This window comes from Sciurus vulgaris (genome assembly GCF_902686455.1).
Source record: "Sciurus vulgaris genome assembly, chromosome: 2".
Classification (NCBI taxonomy): domain Eukaryota; kingdom Metazoa; phylum Chordata; class Mammalia; order Rodentia; family Sciuridae; genus Sciurus; species Sciurus vulgaris.
The window spans coordinates 101,938,627-101,959,389 of NC_136462.1; the positions used below are offsets into that span (position 1 = coordinate 101,938,627).

The 20,763-nt window shown below is 34.6% G+C and overlaps 1 protein-coding gene across 4 annotated transcripts in view; it reads right to left on the minus strand.

The window, feature by feature from the left end:
• WDR72 (WD repeat domain 72) overlaps positions 1 to 20,763 on the minus strand; it is a 143,767-nt gene that overhangs the window by 116,633 nt on the left and 6,371 nt on the right. For all 4 annotated transcript variants that reach the window (XM_079129918.1, XM_079129915.1, XM_079129917.1 and 1 more), the window contains exons 2-10: positions 18,959 to 19,065; positions 12,075 to 12,153; positions 10,766 to 10,940; positions 10,059 to 10,135; positions 8,840 to 8,959; positions 7,842 to 7,987; positions 7,366 to 7,462; positions 2,098 to 2,239; positions 1,478 to 1,723 (exon numbers count right to left, since the gene is read on the minus strand). In XM_079129918.1, coding sequence (XP_078986044.1) covers positions 1,478 to 1,723; positions 2,098 to 2,239; positions 7,366 to 7,462; positions 7,842 to 7,987; positions 8,840 to 8,959; positions 10,059 to 10,135; positions 10,766 to 10,940; positions 12,075 to 12,153; positions 18,959 to 19,065 — 1,189 coding nt within the window. The remainder of the gene's footprint in view (positions 1 to 1,477; positions 1,724 to 2,097; positions 2,240 to 7,365; positions 7,463 to 7,841; positions 7,988 to 8,839; positions 8,960 to 10,058; positions 10,136 to 10,765; positions 10,941 to 12,074; positions 12,154 to 18,958; positions 19,066 to 20,763) is intronic.

Genomic DNA, 20,763 nt, shown 5'->3' on the forward strand with positions numbered 1-20,763 from the left:
CTCTGCTTGGCACCTGGTAGGCACAGGGTTATTTCAAACCATGTCTGTACTGGAACACAGGATGATTGACACATCTTTTCTTTCCTGACTAACCATACTCCTTCTTCTTTCTTCATTAACCATACTCTCCCCAAACTGGAGAGGACCATAAGACACAACCTCTTTATTCAAACTAAAGCTGAATCCCAAAGATTCATTATTTCAGTGTAGTTACTTGTAGTCCATCTGGCACACCCCAACTTCATACCCCTAGCAAATCATAAAAAATATTAATGCAGCTTCTAGAAGTCAAAGGTAGGTTTCTGTTTGTTTTCTGTATATTAGGATAAATCAGCCTAGATAAAAAATGCTAAGGTCTTGGATTTTTCACTAACTTTTAACAGCAGCCATTTAGCTATAAACCAGTATATTACCTCGCCTCGGTTCATTGCCATTTATTCCCCTACTTCAGTCAAGTACTGAATCACAAGTCAGTAACATTTAGTAAGTAACCACAGTAAACTAAGAACAATAGTGGGCAATGTGAGGACTTGAAAAAAATATTGAGATTCAGTCTCTACCCTTGAAGACCTTACATTCTAATAGGATTTATATCATTGAAAATGGTATATAATTTTTACCCCACATCCTAAAATCACCTCTTGTATTTCCTTTCCTGATCTGACAACTTACTGCATAATGGTATTTATTAAGCAGGCATTTGTTGTGGTAATGCACAAGGATGTTTAAGAATGCATAAATTTCATTAGTAAGAGATACAAATTAAAACAAAAAGATACCTTTTTTTTTCCCTGATTGGCAAAGATTAAAAAGTTTAATAGCAAAGTTGACAGAAGCTTAGGGGAAAGGCATTTTCACAGACGATTACTGGATATGCACGTATACTGATATGTTATTTACAAAAACTTTTAGGTATATTTTTAAAATTAAACATGCAAACTATTGTTGATTCAGTAATTTTACTGCTGGGGACTAACACTGCAGAAATATCCACACATATGTACAAGGATAATCAACTTTGTATTATCCATAGTAGCTAAAGATTAGAAAATCTAAACATCAATGTCCAATTAAAATTTATTATTAATCATTTAAAATGAGTTTATAAAGAATAAACACCAAAATATTTTATTCAGATTTATTTAAGGATATCTTTAAATAAATTTAGAATAAGCTTCTATTTGTGTAATGTAATTTAAAAAAATGTATACTGCTATGCAGGTATATGCTTATAAATACATAAAAATTCAATAAAGGCAAAAAGAAACTATTACTTATAGTTGGTGAAAGAAGAGAAACTTGTTTCTCACTGTATAACTTTCTGCTTGAGTTTATTTTTAAAAACCTGCGTGTATGTTTTATTTTAATATTAAAAGATGTACAAATGTATCAGCAAAGGCCTCTGAATCTTTTTTAGTGTAGTTTGTTGAAAGTGAAACTTAAAGAAAATTAATAGGGTTAAATAAAATTCAGTCACCTTTTAATAAAGAACCCCCTTCTAGAAGTCCTGCTTTGGCAGCATTCAAAGCTTGTGTAATGAAAATTGTCCCATCTTCACAACCACATATCAGTTTATCAAGACTTGGAACGTACTCTGATGAAGTGACTACGGCAGTTCCTGCCTCATCTTCAAGCCCAGAGAAATGGTCAATAATACTTTGTGACACAGTTTGATGCTTATCAAAATTATCTTGAATGGTCCAGGTGGTGGTTATTGGTATTTCTAAAAGGAAAATAAACAAAAGCAGAAAACCTGGTTTATCAATTCATAATAGGAAAAATATTATTGACATTATTTTTTCAAAAACTATGAATAACAGCTTAATACATATTCATATTGCCAACATTCATACTTTGTTATGTTCAATTGGTGTTAATTTGAATTATGTGAGTTGAATAGTAAAAATCTATAAGCTTTATGTTTATACTTGCTTTTATGTTGGCATTTAATACATAGTGGTTCATGAGAATTTTTTAATAGGTAGCTTCATATTATTCAGCTCAAAGAAAAAGAAAAAAAAAAAAAACAACTAACCACTGAGTTAATTACGAATTAGTTCTCAAAAGACATGTGATTAGAAAAGGAAACTGTCTTACCCCTAGGTGAACCATCAAACTTGGATATGGGAACATCAGGGATGTGCCACAAAGTAATCCTTCCTGAGACTTCTCCAGAGAAAAGAACCTTATAAAAAGGCTCTTTCCTTTCATTCATGTAGCCCATCACAAAGGGAAGGCTCTGTGCCAAAACAAAAAATAAATAAATAAATAAAATAAACTATTTGGAAACATTCTAACAGTAGAGAGATAACCAGTGTTAATAAGTGGAGGAACAAGTCTCCCCAGTTGAACTAAATTTTTTTCAGCTTATTTCCTACTGTTTAAAAAATTTCAAGTGGATTAAATGAAATATTCTGTGATTCAGGATAAAAAAGAACTTCATAAAATAGAAAGCGAAGTCATCAGCTAGACTTCAGAGAGTTGGTAAGAGTAACCTTTTTGACTATATTCGCTATGCTTATGTTTTAGTCAGCTTTTTCACTGCTGTGACTAAAAGGACCCAACCAGAACACCTGTAGAGGAGGAAAGGTTTACTTGAAGGCTCATGATTTCATAGGTATCAACCCATAGACAGCCAGCTTTATTCCTCAGGTCTCTAAGTGAGACAGAACAACATGGCGGATGAATGTGACAGAGGGCAGCAACTCACATGATGATCAGAAAGCAGAGAGACACAGAGATCTCCACTTAGCAGATACAAATATGTGCCCCAATTCTCTATTTCCTCCAGCCATGCCCCACATGCCCCAGCCACACCTGCCTCCAGTTACCACTCAATTAACCCATCAGGTGATTAATTAACGGATTGGGTTAACGCTCTTGTAATGCAATTATTTCCTTTCTGAACCTTCTTGCATGGTTTCACACATGAGCTTTTGAGGGACACCTCGCATCCAAACCATAACAGCGTATTACACATACTGTTAGATGCACACATAACTGATAAGGGATTTACACATTTTAATTATATAACCCCACCATAATCCCATAAATTTGGTACTATTATTGTCCTCACTTTACAGATGAGGGAGTGAAAGGGTGATTCACCTATGGTGAAGGAGTCTAGTAATTCTAACTCAAGAGCCCATACTGTCCACTAAGGAGGCCTGATCTCTTTAGGGTCCCTTTGGTTTTGAATGTCAGTTAAAACAGCATCAATTAATATTTATATGGCACTTTGGTGTTATTAATATGCATTTCCTTTTCTGATGACCATTTTTCAGATTTAACATACATAATTTCAAATCTCCCAAAGTTGTCCCAAAAATGATTCCATAATATACAATATATATTATGTATTATGCATTATGTATAGGCATAATATGCATTATACACATTATATTTGTTCTATATTGTTATAAATTATATATATGTAATCAAAGTTTTGCTGAAGCAGAGTACATAAATATCCAGCAAAAGGCTCTTAAAGATGTGCTTTCCCTAGTGAACATGTCTAGAATCTCCTTAGTGCTTTGGCACAGTACAGCTCTTCTTAGGACAGGCTTGTATATGGAGATTACACACAGAGATCACAATGATTAAGTGATTAGAAAAACAAAAAACGAGATCCTCTTTTAATGTACAAATAAAAAGTGTCCTGAAAAGAAAGGCAATTGCTGACATCAGAATTTTAAAAGTCTCTGAAAGTGATGGTTCCTGGACAGAAAATATAGGCTTTTAGGTTGAGATGTCAGTATAAAAGTAGAAAATTCTATAATTAATGTATCTTCGGAGAATATTAAAAACCAAAATACTATTATATTTAGACCTTACAAAAAAGCTATGAACTATTGTTGATATCACTGTGACGGAACTAAGACACAAAAAATAAGACACAAATTCAAGGCCATACAACCAAGATAGTAATTCTCTGTAGTCTAGAAATGACAGCACTTTAGAAAACAGTTCCAATTAAGTCAGACAGACAGGCAGGATTCAGAGGGCATTTTGAAGTCTTATTAATCCCACAGTCATGATTTTTGTAAATGTTAGAAATGATGTTGATAAAATTGGGCTAAACTGACGACTCAAACTCTCTGGGAGCCTTATAGGAAATTTAGAATTGATTACTCCACCTTCTTTGATGTTTTGATATGTAAATGAAGCTCCAGAGAGTGGAGTGGGGGGCCTTACTCATGGTGGCAGCACATCCACCTCACACTGTGTTCTCTCTGCTCCTGCAGGCAAAGTTCTCTGGGGGTTGCCATTCCCTCCACCCTCACATTCCATACTGCCATTCCTCAGCTGAGCACATCCACTCCTTGACCCCTTGGTCTTCCTTCTTCCCAATAGTTCCCTCTCTAGTTCTGCTATTCACATAAATCCCCTTTGTAGCCCCTTACCATGAGTTCTGATTTTTCATTTCAGTACCCAGTAGCCATCCTCCAAGAGGCAATAAAATATATTCACTAAGAATATATTTTCTGGGGCCAGTTGCATGGATTCTAATATTGGTTTTACCACAGTAGTTCCATTAAAAGAGTAAAACTTAATTTAAGCAATTTACCCAACCTCTTGTCTCAGTCTTCCCAACTGTGTAAGAGGGCTAATAAAAGCATTTACTGTATGGGATTATGTGAGGAATAATGAATGAAAAAAGATAAGGTGCTTAGATTGATGTCTGGCACTCAGTACATACTCAATAGATATTAACCATTCTTGTTATCCTTTTCTCAGTAAAAGTGACAAACCTATTCCAAAGACATATTATCAGACCCTAAAGCTAAACCACTTGGGTTCAAAACCTAGGAATTAACTTCTCTGACCTATAGTTTCAAAATGGGATCTTGGTGGCAGTTGAAATAAATGAGGCATTGTGTATGCTTGATAATAATAAAGATGTAATAAAAGTTTGTCTATCTAGAAGTCCATTGGATTAGACAAAGGGAAACGAAGGGAAGGGAGTGGGGAGGGAAATAGGAAGAACAGTAGAATTAATCAGATATAACTTTCCTAGCCTTGTATTTGAATACACAACCAGGGTAACTCCACATCAAGTATAACCTCAATAATAGAATCCTAATTAGAATAATTTATACTCCATGCATATATATATTATATGCCAAAATACATTCTACTGCCATGTATAACTAAAAAGAACAAATTTTTAAAAATGCTTATCTGTCATCATCACTCTTAGTTCATGTACCCAAATTCCTTATCTGCAATCCTCAGGGTGTTTCTATCCCAGCTACCCCCACCTTGGCCCTGCAACCTTGCTCTTGAACTGAGACATGAGAGTAAGAGTTCCTTAATGGTCAGGAACCTTGCCCAAGGGTTTGAGCAATCACCAACTGTGAAGTGAGAGTCCGGAGTATCCTCAGAAAGCTACAGAACATAAGGATGTATCCCCAATCTTGCTCTACAATTTCATCAGCAGATATTTTCACAGGTATTACACTTGCTCTTAGCCAAAAGGCCGAGAAGCAGTTGTTCACAGGTATTACAAATGGCAACTCTCAAAACACGTGACTGCCAAACCTCCAGATTTAATTCTACGGTATCACTCCAAAAAACAATTATAATCAAAACTATATGTTTACAGAGCAACCTTTTTTCTAGGCTCACTGTATCTCTCAAACTCATCCTTCTAATTCTACCACAATGCCTTCATTGCCTCCTAACCGCAGGGGAGACTAAGGTGTGTTATATTTAGAGAACACTGGTAGTGTCTGAACAAAGAGAATAAGTTTCGCTTTAATGTTTTCACTGGATAAAGGACAAGCAAGGGTCTAAGGATGGGTGATCAATGTCCTTTGTTTTAGGTTACATTACTTATATTTCACTGACTTCTAAGCACGTCCAACTTTAAAGACACAGATGCAATTATGATTCTCTAAATAAGAATTATTGGTAGAAGACTCATACATTTATATCTTTACATTTTGAAAAACATGGCAATGTAGTTTCCTGTTAATTTTCTTAAGTTGTTTTTTAAAGTGTTATGTTTAGCATTGATATTTGCAGTAGTCTAGAAGTTTCTGAAGGGTATGACTTACAATTGGCTTCTAGAGAAAACTGTACTTTATAAAACTAAACTGGAGGAAAGAGCATGCCCTTTAAAATAAATGAAAATGCCTTCCTGAGTAATCCACAGTGCTGCTTCTGTGATAAACAGCAAAACAACAAGAACAAAACAAAAAGGAAATGGTTCTGTTGGTGTCAAAAAATAATTTTAAAATCAGCCCTTAATATATGCCATAATTCTAAAGTTTGTTTATGCTCCAGTGGCACTTGGAGTTCTAAATTTTGGCTGCACAGCTTCTTAATCGAGTTCTGGAAACAAAACTTTTCACAGATATATTAAAGGGACAATCATTGAACTATAGGATTTCCAACAGCTCTGATGCCTAATTAAGAAAACCATCATTCTGTAAAAAAGGCATGCTTTCTTGGTTGACACATCAATAATTCAAAACTCTTCCTCCCTCCATGAAATACCTTTTGGGATAATTAACTGATGACCAAGTCTAGAGGTTTAAAAATTACTTGAAGGAACACCCACCACTGAAATAAAACAAGTGCTTAGATTTTCAGATTTCCTAGAGTGTCAAGTTATAATTCAGCAAAGAATCAAGCTCACAATTATATTCTCAACTCTCGACCAAAAATCATAATTATATTTGTTTTAACAAGAAAATTTACTCATAAGAGTAGTTAAGTACACGTGAAAATGATCTTGATACATCGTTAAGTTTTTTAAAAATCAGGATAAAACCACCTCATAATGTTTCAAAATTAAAGTAGATACATCAAAATGTTAACAATGTTCTGTCAAATCATCTTTCAAGATGGCCAAAGGAAAAAATGTGCATGTATGTGTGTGTGGGGAGAATAAATGTAACAAGATGTTACTAATTGCTGAATATAGATAAAGGATATATGTGATCATTGTACTATTCTCACAACTTTTCTAAATATCTGAAACATTTCCATATATGAGAAGGAAATACATAAAACAAAATTTAAAAATTCACAGTACATATTTATGATAGTAAAATTAGAATTTTAATCTCTCCTTTATGTTTTTCAACATTTGTAATTTGCCTACGATAACTAGGTATTGCTTTATGAGACACAAAAATAATTTTTTATTTTTATAATTTTTAGACATCTAGATTTTTAAGCACCAAGTTTTCTCTTCAGTAGTCATTAACAATTAAACTTGATTTTCTCATTAACAACTTCATGTGATGATTCAAGTTAATTTTTTCAAGAATGAATCTGTTACAAACAAAGCAACACTCACTCATCTAAGAAACGGAGGGAAACAGCTTGGAGGTAGCCACTCTTTTCTTACATTACCTTGTTTTCCTCCACAGAAGTAGAGCACAGTAAATGAGGATAAATGGTCTCTTTAAGCACTCTTCCATCAGCAGGGTATATGCTTTTTGAAAGCCCACTACATCACAAAAATGAGAAGCAAACTTTAGAAATTTGCAGTTCTTTATTCCCCCCCCCAACCCCCATTCTCAAAAGCCGGATGGTACCATTCAAGTTTCTAAACTCTAGTTAGAAAATGTTGGGTTAATAATTACAAGTGACTTTTTGAAAACCCAGCACCAGCTGTACAAGTTATACATGGTTAATCTCATTCCTTCATCCCCTGCTGTTTTGTACAAAGGCTGAAGCCTACCAAGCCCAGAGTAAATCTTCTAGTGCCAAAGTTGTTTTGTTCTGGTTTTTGATCATGGGCAGCATGCAGGGATTTTTCCATAATAAACCTCCCAAAGTTCATTTTCTACCTGAATGTTTTGTATGCTGCCCCCATCTGAGCCCACCTGTTCAGCAGCTGATAGATATAACTGTGACCATCTTCTGTCCAGATGAGGATTCTATGAGCAGCAAGCACCTCTCCACCAGCAAAGAACTGCCCATTTCTACTAACTTCAGTCCACAAAAGGGAAAAATCACAATAATCATAAACCTAGAATGACAATCATAATGCAACAACATATTAAATATTAGTAACAGACCACATGATACGCATGGTTCAAGATTACATTTTACTAGTACTTTTTTTTCCCCACATTTATCTGAAGGTAGGTTTTGAAGAATAAAGTTTATTTGGTTGTCTCATTCCAGAATGTGCTCATTAAACACACAAACCCCAAATCCTAAATTTATAAATAATCTGATTCTTTTCATGACTAGTCTAAGTTTAACATTTGCAAATTTATATAGCAGAAATCCTTTGTTGTACAATTTACTTTAAATCTTTGTTCAAGAATGTATTATCACATACAAGTAAGACAATATAGCTTTGTTCATTGAGCCAGTTATGTGTAACATTAAAGAAAAGAAGAATGCTAGAAAATGATGCAAAGAAAATCTTAGCTTTCTTCTTGCAGACTTCAGTTAATACAGTCACAAGAAAAGAACGTATGTTTCCTAGAAGTCAATGTCGTTAACAGAGAAAGAAAAAAAAATCTAAAACTAAGATTAATCTCTGCAGGTAAAATATTTTAGTTTTTTTTTTTTTTTTTTTTTTACTTCTGGAGAGCACCAACTTTTAAAAATAATTTAGAAATAAATAGTCATTATTATTATGGTTTGCTATTAATAAAATTAGAATATACTATGACATATAATATCTTGGGAAGCAAAGTGTCTAAAAAAGGAATTGAAAACTGATCAGTCATGAAAGACAAGTCATTCTACACTTTTGCAATACCATTATAAATATTTGTATTATATATAAATCATATTCTTATAATTATTGTCATGAACAAAAACTCCATTTGTACATCACTGGTATTTATTATGTTATTTTTACTACCTTCCAACATTTAGAAAACACCACCAACAGAAGTCTCTCAGTATATGTACAAAATCGTATTGTCTGGCAGTTCAAGGAGTCAAGAAACTTGGATTCTTTTTCATAGACAACTTGCTTTTCCTTCAAAATGAAAGAAAAACATTTTAGTTTTAATTGTTAGAAATTTATATTTGACCATGAGAAGACCTAATCCCATATGCCTGAAGGAGACCATTATAAAAGCAAAAGTACCCTAGTTTCCTTTTGAGTGTTTTGAACTAAAAAGTTTCCTTTCAAAAGAATCTGTGAGCAGGAAATCCATTTGAATTCAAAGACTTATTTTATATAATCACTCAACAAACACTCTGGGGAACCATTATGGATGTGGAAAAAATAAAGTTACTGATGTTCAGACATGGCAGAGAGATCGAACAAAAATTGTAAACAGTTTCTAAAAACCTGTAGTATCTTAATTACCAAAATTTTAAAAATAAACAAAGTGCTTTGAAAACAACACAAAAGTGACCAACAGTGAACACAGACTACAAGGCCCTCAACTGTCCATAGTCATATCACCCTGAATGCACCTGATCTCATTGGAAGTTAAGCAAGGTTGAGCAGGTTTAGTATTTGGATGGGAGACAAGACTCTCAACAAGGCTCTGATAATGGTGGGTTCCTGGGTGAGGTATATATTTCTTGAGTTCAGCGAGCCAACACAATTCCTAGGCTTCCTCAACCTCAAAATTCCTAAAGAGATCCTAGCACCCCTTGGGAGGGCCTAAACAATATTGTCACAAAATAAACACAATGTCCCTTCCTTTGTTCGTTACTTCAATTTGTAGCCTTATGCTAGGAAGAGGTGATATGCTACACTCCTTGGGGACAGGATCCACAGTTGTTCATGGCACTACTTATATACCCAGAAAAAGGGGATTTTCTGCTTATAAGGGACAAAGAGATATTCTCCTACAATTTTTTTAAAATTAAAAACATCTCTGTGTGTGTACATGTGTTATGTGCACATAAAAACATTTGCAAGGAGAAAAGTCGGAAGGGTACAATTCAACTGTACGCATGCCCGTTCCTGGGAAGATGAATGGGGGAAGTAGATGGGGATAAAATGTATATATGTCTACATCATTTGAACTTTTAACTGTGAACATGCAAAACCCTTATAATTTAAAAGTGTCATTAGATATACTTAAAATTGGAGAGAAGACAGTGTATTTCAAGCCAACCTGAATGTTATTGATAGATGAGGAGAGATCCCATACTTTGAGCTCACCAGTTACTGATACCACCAAGAGAGAATCTTCTGTAAAATGAACAAAGATCACATATAAGCTGGCCAGTGCCATACCTGATTACTGTAAAAACCATTTCATAGTCATTTAAGGATTATGCAGGACTGTGTAGGTAGAAAATATTCAACTTGGGATTTTTCTTAAGTAAAAAGTAGACATTTCATACCATGTTCCAAATTTGCTTTAAAATTTCAAAGTGATTCCTGTGTATAAGGAGCGAATCACTAATGGAAGAACCATATTATCAATTATAAGTTGAGAATGTTCAAAATTCTTATTATAAAAATAAGCTAAGGAGCCAGTTTCTACCTTCTTCTGTCATCCTTAGTATGACATCCAGAAAATACAGCAAGGCAAAATACTGCTCAATACTCTTAACATATCATGCAAAACAGGGTGACGGAAAACTAGATTCTCCTCTCTACACTTACCTTAACATCTTCCTGATTTTTTAATGACCCACTGGAGTGGGTGTTCTCATTTTTTTTTTTTTTTTTTTTTTAATCTGACTTACAGAAATATCTCCACTAACAGGCAAATGTAAAAAGCACTCTGGACTCTTGCCCAATAAATTAACAAATAATTCAAAAGTAGATGAGTTATATGTAATCTCTTAGCAGTGTACAATACCCAACCATTACCTTGAATTCTCATGGAATGAACAATACACATGCAGTTGACCCAATCAGGAGACTCAGATGATGTGAAAGTGTGAACAACAGCCAAAGTTTTGGCATCAATTATAAGGACATCTTGATACTCTCCACAGCACAGAAGCCAGCCTTCTCCAGTCATACGGAATGAGCAGTGGTAATACTGTACAAATGAAATTCAAAGTAAAAATTTCATTATCATAACATTTAATTGAAGACTACTCTAAATTTTAATTTTAATAGTCATTCAATTAAAATATTAAACTGAATAACAACAAAAAATTCTTTTTTGCTGATTTATTTTATAATCCTATGGTGTTGATTTCACACTTCAGTTTCAGTTGTGTTTTGCCATTTTTCTGGAGAAAGGGGGATCCTTTGGAAAGAAGAAATAGTGTTCTAAATAATGGAAAACTCACAAGTATATTATTTCTGGAGTGTATTTGCTAAACAGCAACAATAAAAACTTATGTTCTTTAACCTAGCAATGCTACATATTGATAAGAAATAAAAGTATTTGAACAGCATTTGAGAAATTCTGGTGCCAAAAGGGTTTTGGAAATGATTATTATTAAAGATCAAGTAGTACAATGTACCTTTAATGAACTCTCTCACTGTGCAGAGTTTTGGCCCCAAAAGAAAAGAGTTCATGGCGATGGCAATGCCAGGTATCAGCACCAAAAGCAACGTGTGACATGTGAAGCCTGTCCACACAAATGGAATCATGTGACTACCTTACCTACGCTTGGAATCCATCCACTAAAAGCCAAAATCTGTTTTAAAAATTGGAAAGTGAAGCTAGGAATATAGCTCAGTGGTAGAACAATTCCCTAGCATGTGTGAGGCTCAGTTCTATCCCCAGCAATCCAAAAAACAAACAAGCAATAAATAGATAGATAAAATAAATTAGGAAGTGGTTATAAAGGTCATGGCTACAAATAAAGGTTCAGAAATTAAGAACAATGAAAAATGAAGACCTTTCCCTGCTTTATAAAATAGTGCATCATTTAAACTGACTTCTTCACGTGTGTCCATGTGGATTTTGTGAGTGTCACTAAGGAAAAATATGAAAATTGTCTTTCAAAAGTAAGATACAGAAATAAAAGAATCAGGGAAAAAAATTCTATTGAACAGCCAACTTTTGAGAAGGAAGAATGCCAAAATAGCAGATGATTACTGATGTTTTACTCTCATGACAAATAATTAAAGAATATTCCCCAAAGATAGGCCTTTAAATATGTATCATAGCAAATGGTCTAAATGAGTTGCAATTCCGAAATGTTCTGAATGTACTTACACAGATGGCAGTGTGCCTGTAAGGAAGTGTGGTTTTCTCCACACACTGTCCATTGGTGACATTCCACACACACATCTCCCTAGAAAAGATAACTTTGTATTATTCCCTGTCATTTCCACTCAATTGGCCAGAATAATTTTTGAGCCACCAAGTTTTTCTTCAGCATCGTGCTTAAGCACAACCTGATCGTTTATGTGGCTTTTTGTTACAGATTACTGGGCAAGAAAATGTTGTGGTCATTAGTGGGGTTGACATACTGTATCTGTATCTTTTTATTTGGGTAATTACACCGTGCCACTGCCTGCAAACCTTACTTTAGGACCAACCTGGCCTACAACAAATTGTGGGGATACAGCTATCACAGTCTATGAGTGACAATACAACAACCTTTCTATGGTAACCGCATCCTTTAGAAATGGTTTATTTCACTGAACTTAAACTACATATTCTGAAAAGTACACTACATCAAGTGCTGCATCTTCTGGAGCCACGGTATCATTTTTGTAAAATCAAACAGCGCCACCAAGAGGCTACATTTGGTCTCTCATTGATGCAGTTCCCTTTTTTTCTTTTAAAAAAATTTTTGTAGTTGTAGATAGACAGAATTCCTTTATTTTGTTTGTTTATTTTTATGTGGTGCTGAGGATCAAACCCAGTGTCTCACACATGCTAGGCAAGTGCTCTGCCATTGAGCTACAGCCCCAGCCCTAATACAGTGTCTTTTATTTGAAATCCTGAAATCATCCTTGTCACTTAATATTTAGAAAACTCTCAATGCTTTGAAAACTTTTACTTGTTTACATAAATGTTACAAAAACATATAGATACAGTCTTTAAGATGCAGTAACAAAATACAACCAGGTAGGGCAGTTTAAATCTATGACTTCTGTCTACAAAAACAAGAACAGCTATTTCAAAGTTGTTTGATAATACTGTTCAATTTTAAACAGTATTTTAAACTTGTTTCAAAAAAAAAAGTTTTACAGGCATTAAGTCAAATGCTATTTATAAGGAAAATAGAGACTAATAACATTAAATACTATATGTAAGTGGTAATTGGAGGCTTTTGCGGGGAGGGGGGGGGGGTTCCATCACCAAACACTAAAAATCAGTCTTCTAAATCAGTGGCTTTTAAAATGGAGTGAATTGGATTCCCTCGCCCCTTCCTTCACCTCCCAAGGACATTTAGTAATGTTTGGAGATAGTTTCAGTTGTCACAACTAGGAACACACTACTGGCACCTAGTGGGGAGAGATGAGGGATGCTGCTACACATCCTACAATGCACAGGATCATCTCCCACAACAAAGACTTGTTTGTTCAGTCCAAAATATTAATATTGAGGTTGAGAAACCATATTCTAGCTATAGAAACAAAATATTCAAGGCTTTCCCCAATCTGTTTCTATCCAAGGATTTGAGGCAACTTGAAAAGCATGTTAACTATTAAAACAGGAGAGAAACATGTTCTAAAAAATAAGATTGCAAGAAAGGTAGACATTAAAATAATATAACTCTAAGGCAAAGCAACTAATAATCCACCGTAAAGTTAAATAAATATATCTCAAAGGTAAAGAAACGGAACCTTAAGCATCCAACAATAAAAAGAAATCATTAGTTCTACCAGGGATTTGAGTTTATCATCATGGTTTTTCAACTCTTACTGTACATCTTCAATCACCTACGAATCTTTCAAAAAATTAACCTCTAGGATTCTAATCCCATGGATCTGTGTTGGGGTCCTTGTATGTGGGGTTTAAAAACCCCTTTGTCAATTGACCTGTTTCTAGATAAACCAAGGTCTAAACAGGTATCTCTAAACTCTGACTATACCATAGAATTATCAGAAAACTTTAAAACTGCTGATGGCAGAAACCAACTCAGACATGAAGTCAGGGTAATTAAATCACATTATTCAGTGTTGAAACTTGGACTTTATTAAAAGCTTCTCCAGTAATATTAACTTTTATTTTATTTTATTTGGGGATTGAACCCAGGGGTGCTTAACCACTTACCCACATCCCAAGTCCTTTATATTTTTTGAGACAGGAGCTCACTAAGTTGCTGAGGCTGGCTTTTTAATTAATTAATTAATTTATTTATTTTTTATTGTAAACAAATGGGATATATATTGTTTCTGCTTGTACATGGAGTAACAGCATACCATTTGCATATTCATACATTTACATAGAGTAATGATGTTTGATTCATTCCGTTATTTTTTCCTTCCCCCCCACCCCTCCCACCTCTCTTTTCCCTCTATACAGTCCCTCCTTCCTACATTCTTGCCCCCCTTCCACCCCCCATTATGTGTCATCATCCGCTTATCAGTGAGATCATTCATCTTTTGGATTTTTGAGATTGGATTATCTCACTTAGCATGACATTCTCCAATTTCATCCATTTGCCTGCAAATGCCATAATTTTATCATTCTTTATGGCTTAGTAATATTCCATGGTGTGTGTGTGTGTGTGTGTGTGTGTGTGTGTGTATATATCACAGTTTCTTTATCCATTCATCAATTGAAGGGCATCTAAGTTGGTTCCATAGTCTGGCTATTGTGAATTGAGCAGCTATGAACATTGATGTGGCTGTATCTCTGTAGTGTGCTGATTTTAAGTCCTTTGGGTATAGGCCAAGGAGTGGGATAGCTGGGTCAAATGGTGGGTCCATTCCAAGTTTTCTAAGGAATCTCCACACTGCTTTCCAGAGTGGCTGCACTAATTTGCAGCCCCACCAGCAACATATGAGTGTACCTTTTTCCCCACATCCTCTCCACCACCTATTGTTGCTTGTATTCTTGATAATCACCATTCTAATTGGGGTGAGATGGAATCTCAGTGTAGTTTTGATTTGCATTTCTCTTATTACTAAAGATGGTGAACATTTTTTCATGTTTGTTGATTGCTTGTAGATCTCTTCTGTGAAGCATCTGTTCATATCCTTAGCCCATTTGTTGATGGGGTTATTTGTATTCTTTGTGTAGAGTTTTTTGAGTTCTTTATATATTCTGGAAATTAGTGCTCTATTTGAAGTATGAGTGGCAAAGATATTCAACCACTCTGTAGGCTCTCTCTTCCCATTGCTGACAGTTTCCTTTGCTGAGAGAAAGCTTCTTAGTTTGAATCTATCCCAGTTGTTGTTCCTAGTTTTTATTTATTGTGCTATGGGAGTCCTGTTAAGGAAGTCTGATCCTAAGCCAACAAGGTGAAGATTTGTACCTACTTTTTCTTATATAAGATGTAGCGTCTCTGGTCTGATTCCAAGGTCCTTGATCCATTGTGAGTTGAGTTTTGTGCAGGCTGAGAGACAGGGGTTTAATTTCATTTTGTTGCATATGGATTTCCAGTTTTCCCAGCACCATTTGTTGAAGAGGCTATCTTTTCTCCATTGCATATTTTTGGCCCCTTTGTCTAGTATGAGAAAATTGTATTTATTTGGGTTTGTGTCCGTGTCCTCTATCCTGTACCATTGATCTACCTGTCTATTTTGGTGCCAATACCATGCTGTTTTTGTTACTATTGCTTTGTAGTATAGTTGAAGTTCTGGTATTGAGATGAGGCTGGCTTTTAACTTGCAATTCTCCTGACTCTGCCTCCTGAGTCACTGGGAATACAGGTGTGCACCACTGTACCCAGCATATTAATATTTTAAATACGATGCTTTTCCCATTTGTTTGCTTATCATCTTATCTTCTATTTAAACTTCAAAGAAATACTGAAATATTACAAGCAAAAACTGACTCTTTGCATATCAATTCTGGTAGAATAAAGTAAATCTCTGGTGTATAAAAAGTAACAACAACACTTCAGCTTTTTAAAAGATGAAATCTAATTATTAAAATGCATGTTCTTTTTCATTTTCAAATAGTTTCCGATGATTGTACATAGAAAAAAATCACATATAATTATAAGAAAGCAAGTTTACCAACTATTTTTTTATTTCAATAAGAAGTACAGAGGAAATATCTATAGTATACAAAATTAGAAAACCATTAAATTCTCACTACAAGGCCATAAGAAGTGATTTTTTTTTTCTTATTCAACTCTACAACCTGGCCTCAGTATCTCAATAAAAATTCACTTAGGATACATGTATTAGTTGCTATTCTTCTATACATTTTCCATGTTTTATAGAAACACTATTTTTTTTTTTGCTGCATTTATTTTTCTCCTATTTGTGTGCTTATAATGCTATTATTGCTTTGCTCAAATTTCAGTAGAGGGAGAGGAGATAAACTACTTGGTTTGCCATCTCAAATTAGAACTCTGTTACATTCTTCAAACCCTTTTCCCTTGCCTTCCTTTATACTTAAAGGCTTTCTCTAGTATGGTCAGGTTCCTCTTCTTACTCTGCTTCTTGGGTAGTGGTCCTCCTTAGGTTTTTGTTGTTGTTGTTGTTGTTTTATTTTTTATTTTTTTCAGTTGTAGATGGACACAATACCTTTATTTTATTTTTTTCTATGTGGTGCCCAGGATCGAACCCAGTGCTTCATGTGTTCTAGGCGAGTGCTCTACCACTGAGACACAACCCCAGCCCCATCCTTAGGTTTTTGTCTGAGATTCTCTTATATTCTCATACTTGGGTCAGTCATCTACCACCATGCTATTGGAAGCCAAGACATCTAGATTTCCACAGGTAACTAGCTACTAGATATTTCCTCCTGGAGGACTTGCAGGAATTCACACATCTTATATTCAAAATGAAACATAGCAGCTTCTTTCTTCAGTTCTTTATCTCAATGAATGATATCATCACTAGCAAATTTCCCATGTTATTCTTGATTCCACACTTTCTCTCACTGGCCAAATGTGAGGTATGTGCTATTCCAAATATGGTCTCTGAGCTAGTAGTATCAGAATATTCTAGGATGTGTTAAAAATACAAGTTTAGACCCCGGCCCATACCTACTGTTTCCATGTCTCTAGGAATAAGGCCCAGAAATTAGCAAACAGACTCTGTAAGTTATTCTGACACACACATGGGTTTAAGGATCCTACTTTTAGAGGCCTCCTAGGCCTGGCACTTGCCTCACTTTCTGGTCTCATCTCTTCTGGTGACTCGAAGTTTTATTAATAAGTAATAACCCTCTATATCAGTGCCAAGACTTTTTCCTTAAAGTTTTATTAAATATATATTTATTAACATAAAATATTAATACAGCTATATCAACCTTATTTTGGTTAGTACACATGTGATAAAAATTTTTCCCATACATTTTCTTTTAACTTTTTCATGTTCTTATACATTTTTGTAATTGCCTAACAACCATTATAATTTAAGGGGGGGGGGGTCTCAGTGTTATCATATAATTGGAATTACTATTTTATCTTCATTTATTTCAACCATCTTATTTTGCACTTTCTATTGGTCTTGTTTTCTTTCATTTCTGATGTCTTCTTTGGATTAAACAACTTTTTATTCTGTTTTACACTGGAAGTATACCCCGTTTCTTTTATTTTTATTTATTTTGTTTGTGTGGACATGCAATATGTGCATGTAGCTTAAAATCTAAAGTTAATCAACATCAACTGGGCATCGTGTTCCATGCCTATAATCCCAGCAGCTCCAGAGGCTGAAGCCAGAAGATAACACATTCAAAACTAGCCTCAGCAATTTAGCAAGGCCCTATGCAATCAGCCAGATCCTGTCTCTAAATAAAATATAAAAAAGGGCTGGGGATGAAAAGTTAATCAACATCTTTAATCACACAGAGAACAGCAGAATATATGAAATGTGGAATTGATACTAGTGTGCTGTTGTCAGCTAAGATTATGTGTATGTATGGGGGTGGAAAGAATGTATATAAACAGTATGTCTTATACTCTGTGTTCATTTAAATTTTCTAAATATTTGCTGGTTTTTATCAGTATTAATTTTTCATCTCAGATCTTCCTTCTGAAATCATTATTTTTCCTACAGAAGAATATCCTTCAAAATTCCCTTATCATGGAGGGTCTCTTAGTCATGAGTTCTCTTAGTATTTATACTATGTATATCTAAGTATACATTTGTCTAACTATGATCCCCTATTGCTAAACTATAAACTCTGATATCTGTTCTGTTAGCCATTTTGTCAAACTATTGTGTTTAAACAAGTAGGACACCTGATTCTTTATTATTTTTTTGGTTTGCAGAGTTCAAAGGTATGTAATATCCCTTTGGGTAAAAAACAAAAGAGAACATTCTCTTGTTTTAGCCAGCAACTCAACCCCTCATTCACAAATACAGAATGGATTCCACATTCCTACTATACTTTGGCAAATCATTCATCAGCAGTCTAGCTCTTCTATTGGAAGACTTCTTCCAGCTAAGTCCTATTTCACTGGAGCAGCTTTGGGTCCATGAAACTTCAGGCAAATCATGGTCTATGTTCCTTTTCCTTTTCTTTCCCACCATTCCATTCTCAATTGAGTCCTCTCTTCTGTTAGCATCATAATAGCATCAGACAAGAGAATAATATAAAGAATGTAACTACTGAATTGTTTTGTAAAACTGTAAAGGCTTAGATAAGTTTACTTAAAACCTCAAAGTAAGTAACTACATGAAAACAGAAAAGCAGCTGAACTTTTCCATTTCCAATTCTATTCTTCCAGGCATTTGTCATTATTCTTCACATAGTAAGGGGCCAGAAGGTCTGATATATTTTAAAATGTTTACCTTGGTCCCCACCCAGCAAAAGAATATTGCATTGAGAGTCACAATACTGATTACATTCCTTGACACCAAAACAAAATGTACTCAATCATTTAAGATCTATCTTTTCCTATATATAAAAGGAACATGTTGATTATGGAAATGTCTTTTAGACCTCAAGTCATACCCCATTGCAATCTTCAAAAATGGAGTGGAATAAAGGAGGGAACAAAGTTCCACACATCTTACCCATTTTCAGCAGCACTGACAACATATGGCTGTTTAGAGAAGTCCCTTGCTCTTGCTAAACATGTTACTGAGGCAGAATGGCCAAACAGGAGTTCTTTAGCTGAAATCTGAAAATGATAAGAAGAAGTTTTCACATAACTAAAAACTGTTTTCTAAAATACAACAGATGTCTTTATTTTTCAATTAGGTGTCCCCCAGAAGCTCACGTGAGGCAGTGCAAGAAAATTGGAAGGGAAGTGATTGGGTTATTAGTGCATTTACCTAATTAATCCATTAATCTGCTGGTAGGGATTAACTGGGTGGTAACTGTAAGTAGGTAGGGTGTGACTAAAGAATATAGGTCATTGGAGGCATGCCTTTAGGTATATATTTTGTCTATGGTGAGGGCAACCCTCTGCTTCCTGGTGGTCCTCTCCTGAGCTGCTTTCCTCCACCATGCCCTTCTGCCTTGATGTTCTTTCTCCCTTCAGGCCCAGAGCAACAGAGTTGGACTATGGACTGAAACCTCTAAACAGTTAGCCCCAGGTAAACTTTTCCTCCCCTAAAATTGTTCTTTACAGGTCTTTATGTCACAGCAAAAAAGCTAACTAAAATAACATTATATTACATATTTGAATTAGGAGACCCTTTTATATCATACTTTTTCTGTACATACATTTCAGGAAAACCGATTTATGCTGTCTCAAAATTCATAGAATAAAAAGTAGGTAAAGCAATTGTGCTGTACATAATTTTTTGTTTGTTTTGGTTTGATATTCATCATGAAATCTAAATGATAGCTAGACCTGTTTTACAAAATCTAGGTTTTGAATACAAATAAATCAGTGTTGATGCTTATGATATGTAAAATGTCTCCTGAATGACAGTAGCATATAAATGTGTAGATTTCAGAACTTCAATAAATTTATGAAATAACTGAAAATATTACATTTTTTATAACCATTATATTACTTTATTGGCAATAGGAATATAAATTAGTACAGCATTTGGGGAAAAAAATGGAAATTTCTCAAAACATTAAAAATAGAGCTATCCTATGGCCCACCAATCTTATTTTTGTGTATGTATCCAAAGGAATTGTAAATCAGTACCTTGAAGAGATACCTGCACACCCATTTTCACTGTGGCATTATTCATAATAACTAAGATATGGAAATAACTTAAGTGTTCATCAATAGATAAATGAATAAAGAAAATGTGCATATATACATGTACATACACACACACAAAGAAGAAATATTATTCAGTAATAAAATAGAAAATCTTGCCACTTGGGACCACACAGATAAACCTGAAGAACATTATGCTAAGTGAAATAAGCCAGACAAACAAAGACAAATACTGTGTGATCTCAATTATATGATGAATTCAAAATAGTCCAACTCATAGAAACAGAACAGAACAGTGGTTTCCAGATGTTGGGGGTAAGGAAGGAATGGGGAGATACTGGTCAAAGGATGGAAATGTTGAGTTATAAGATGAATAAGTTTTACAGGTCTATGTATGGCATGGTAAGTATAGTTGATAATACCATATTTTGGACTAGAGATATAGCTCAGTAGTAGAGTGCCTGCTTAACATGCATTGGGCCCTGGGTTAGATTCCAAGCACCACACAAAGTAATAATAAAAATAATGCTGAATATTATTGCACACTTGAAATTTACCAAAAGAGTATATTTTAAGCATTCTTACCACAAGCAAAAAAAAAATGGTAACTATAGTAGGTGATATATGTGTAGACAGTGACATATCTTGTGATAAACAATTTATAATATATATGTACATATATTGTACCATATCAAA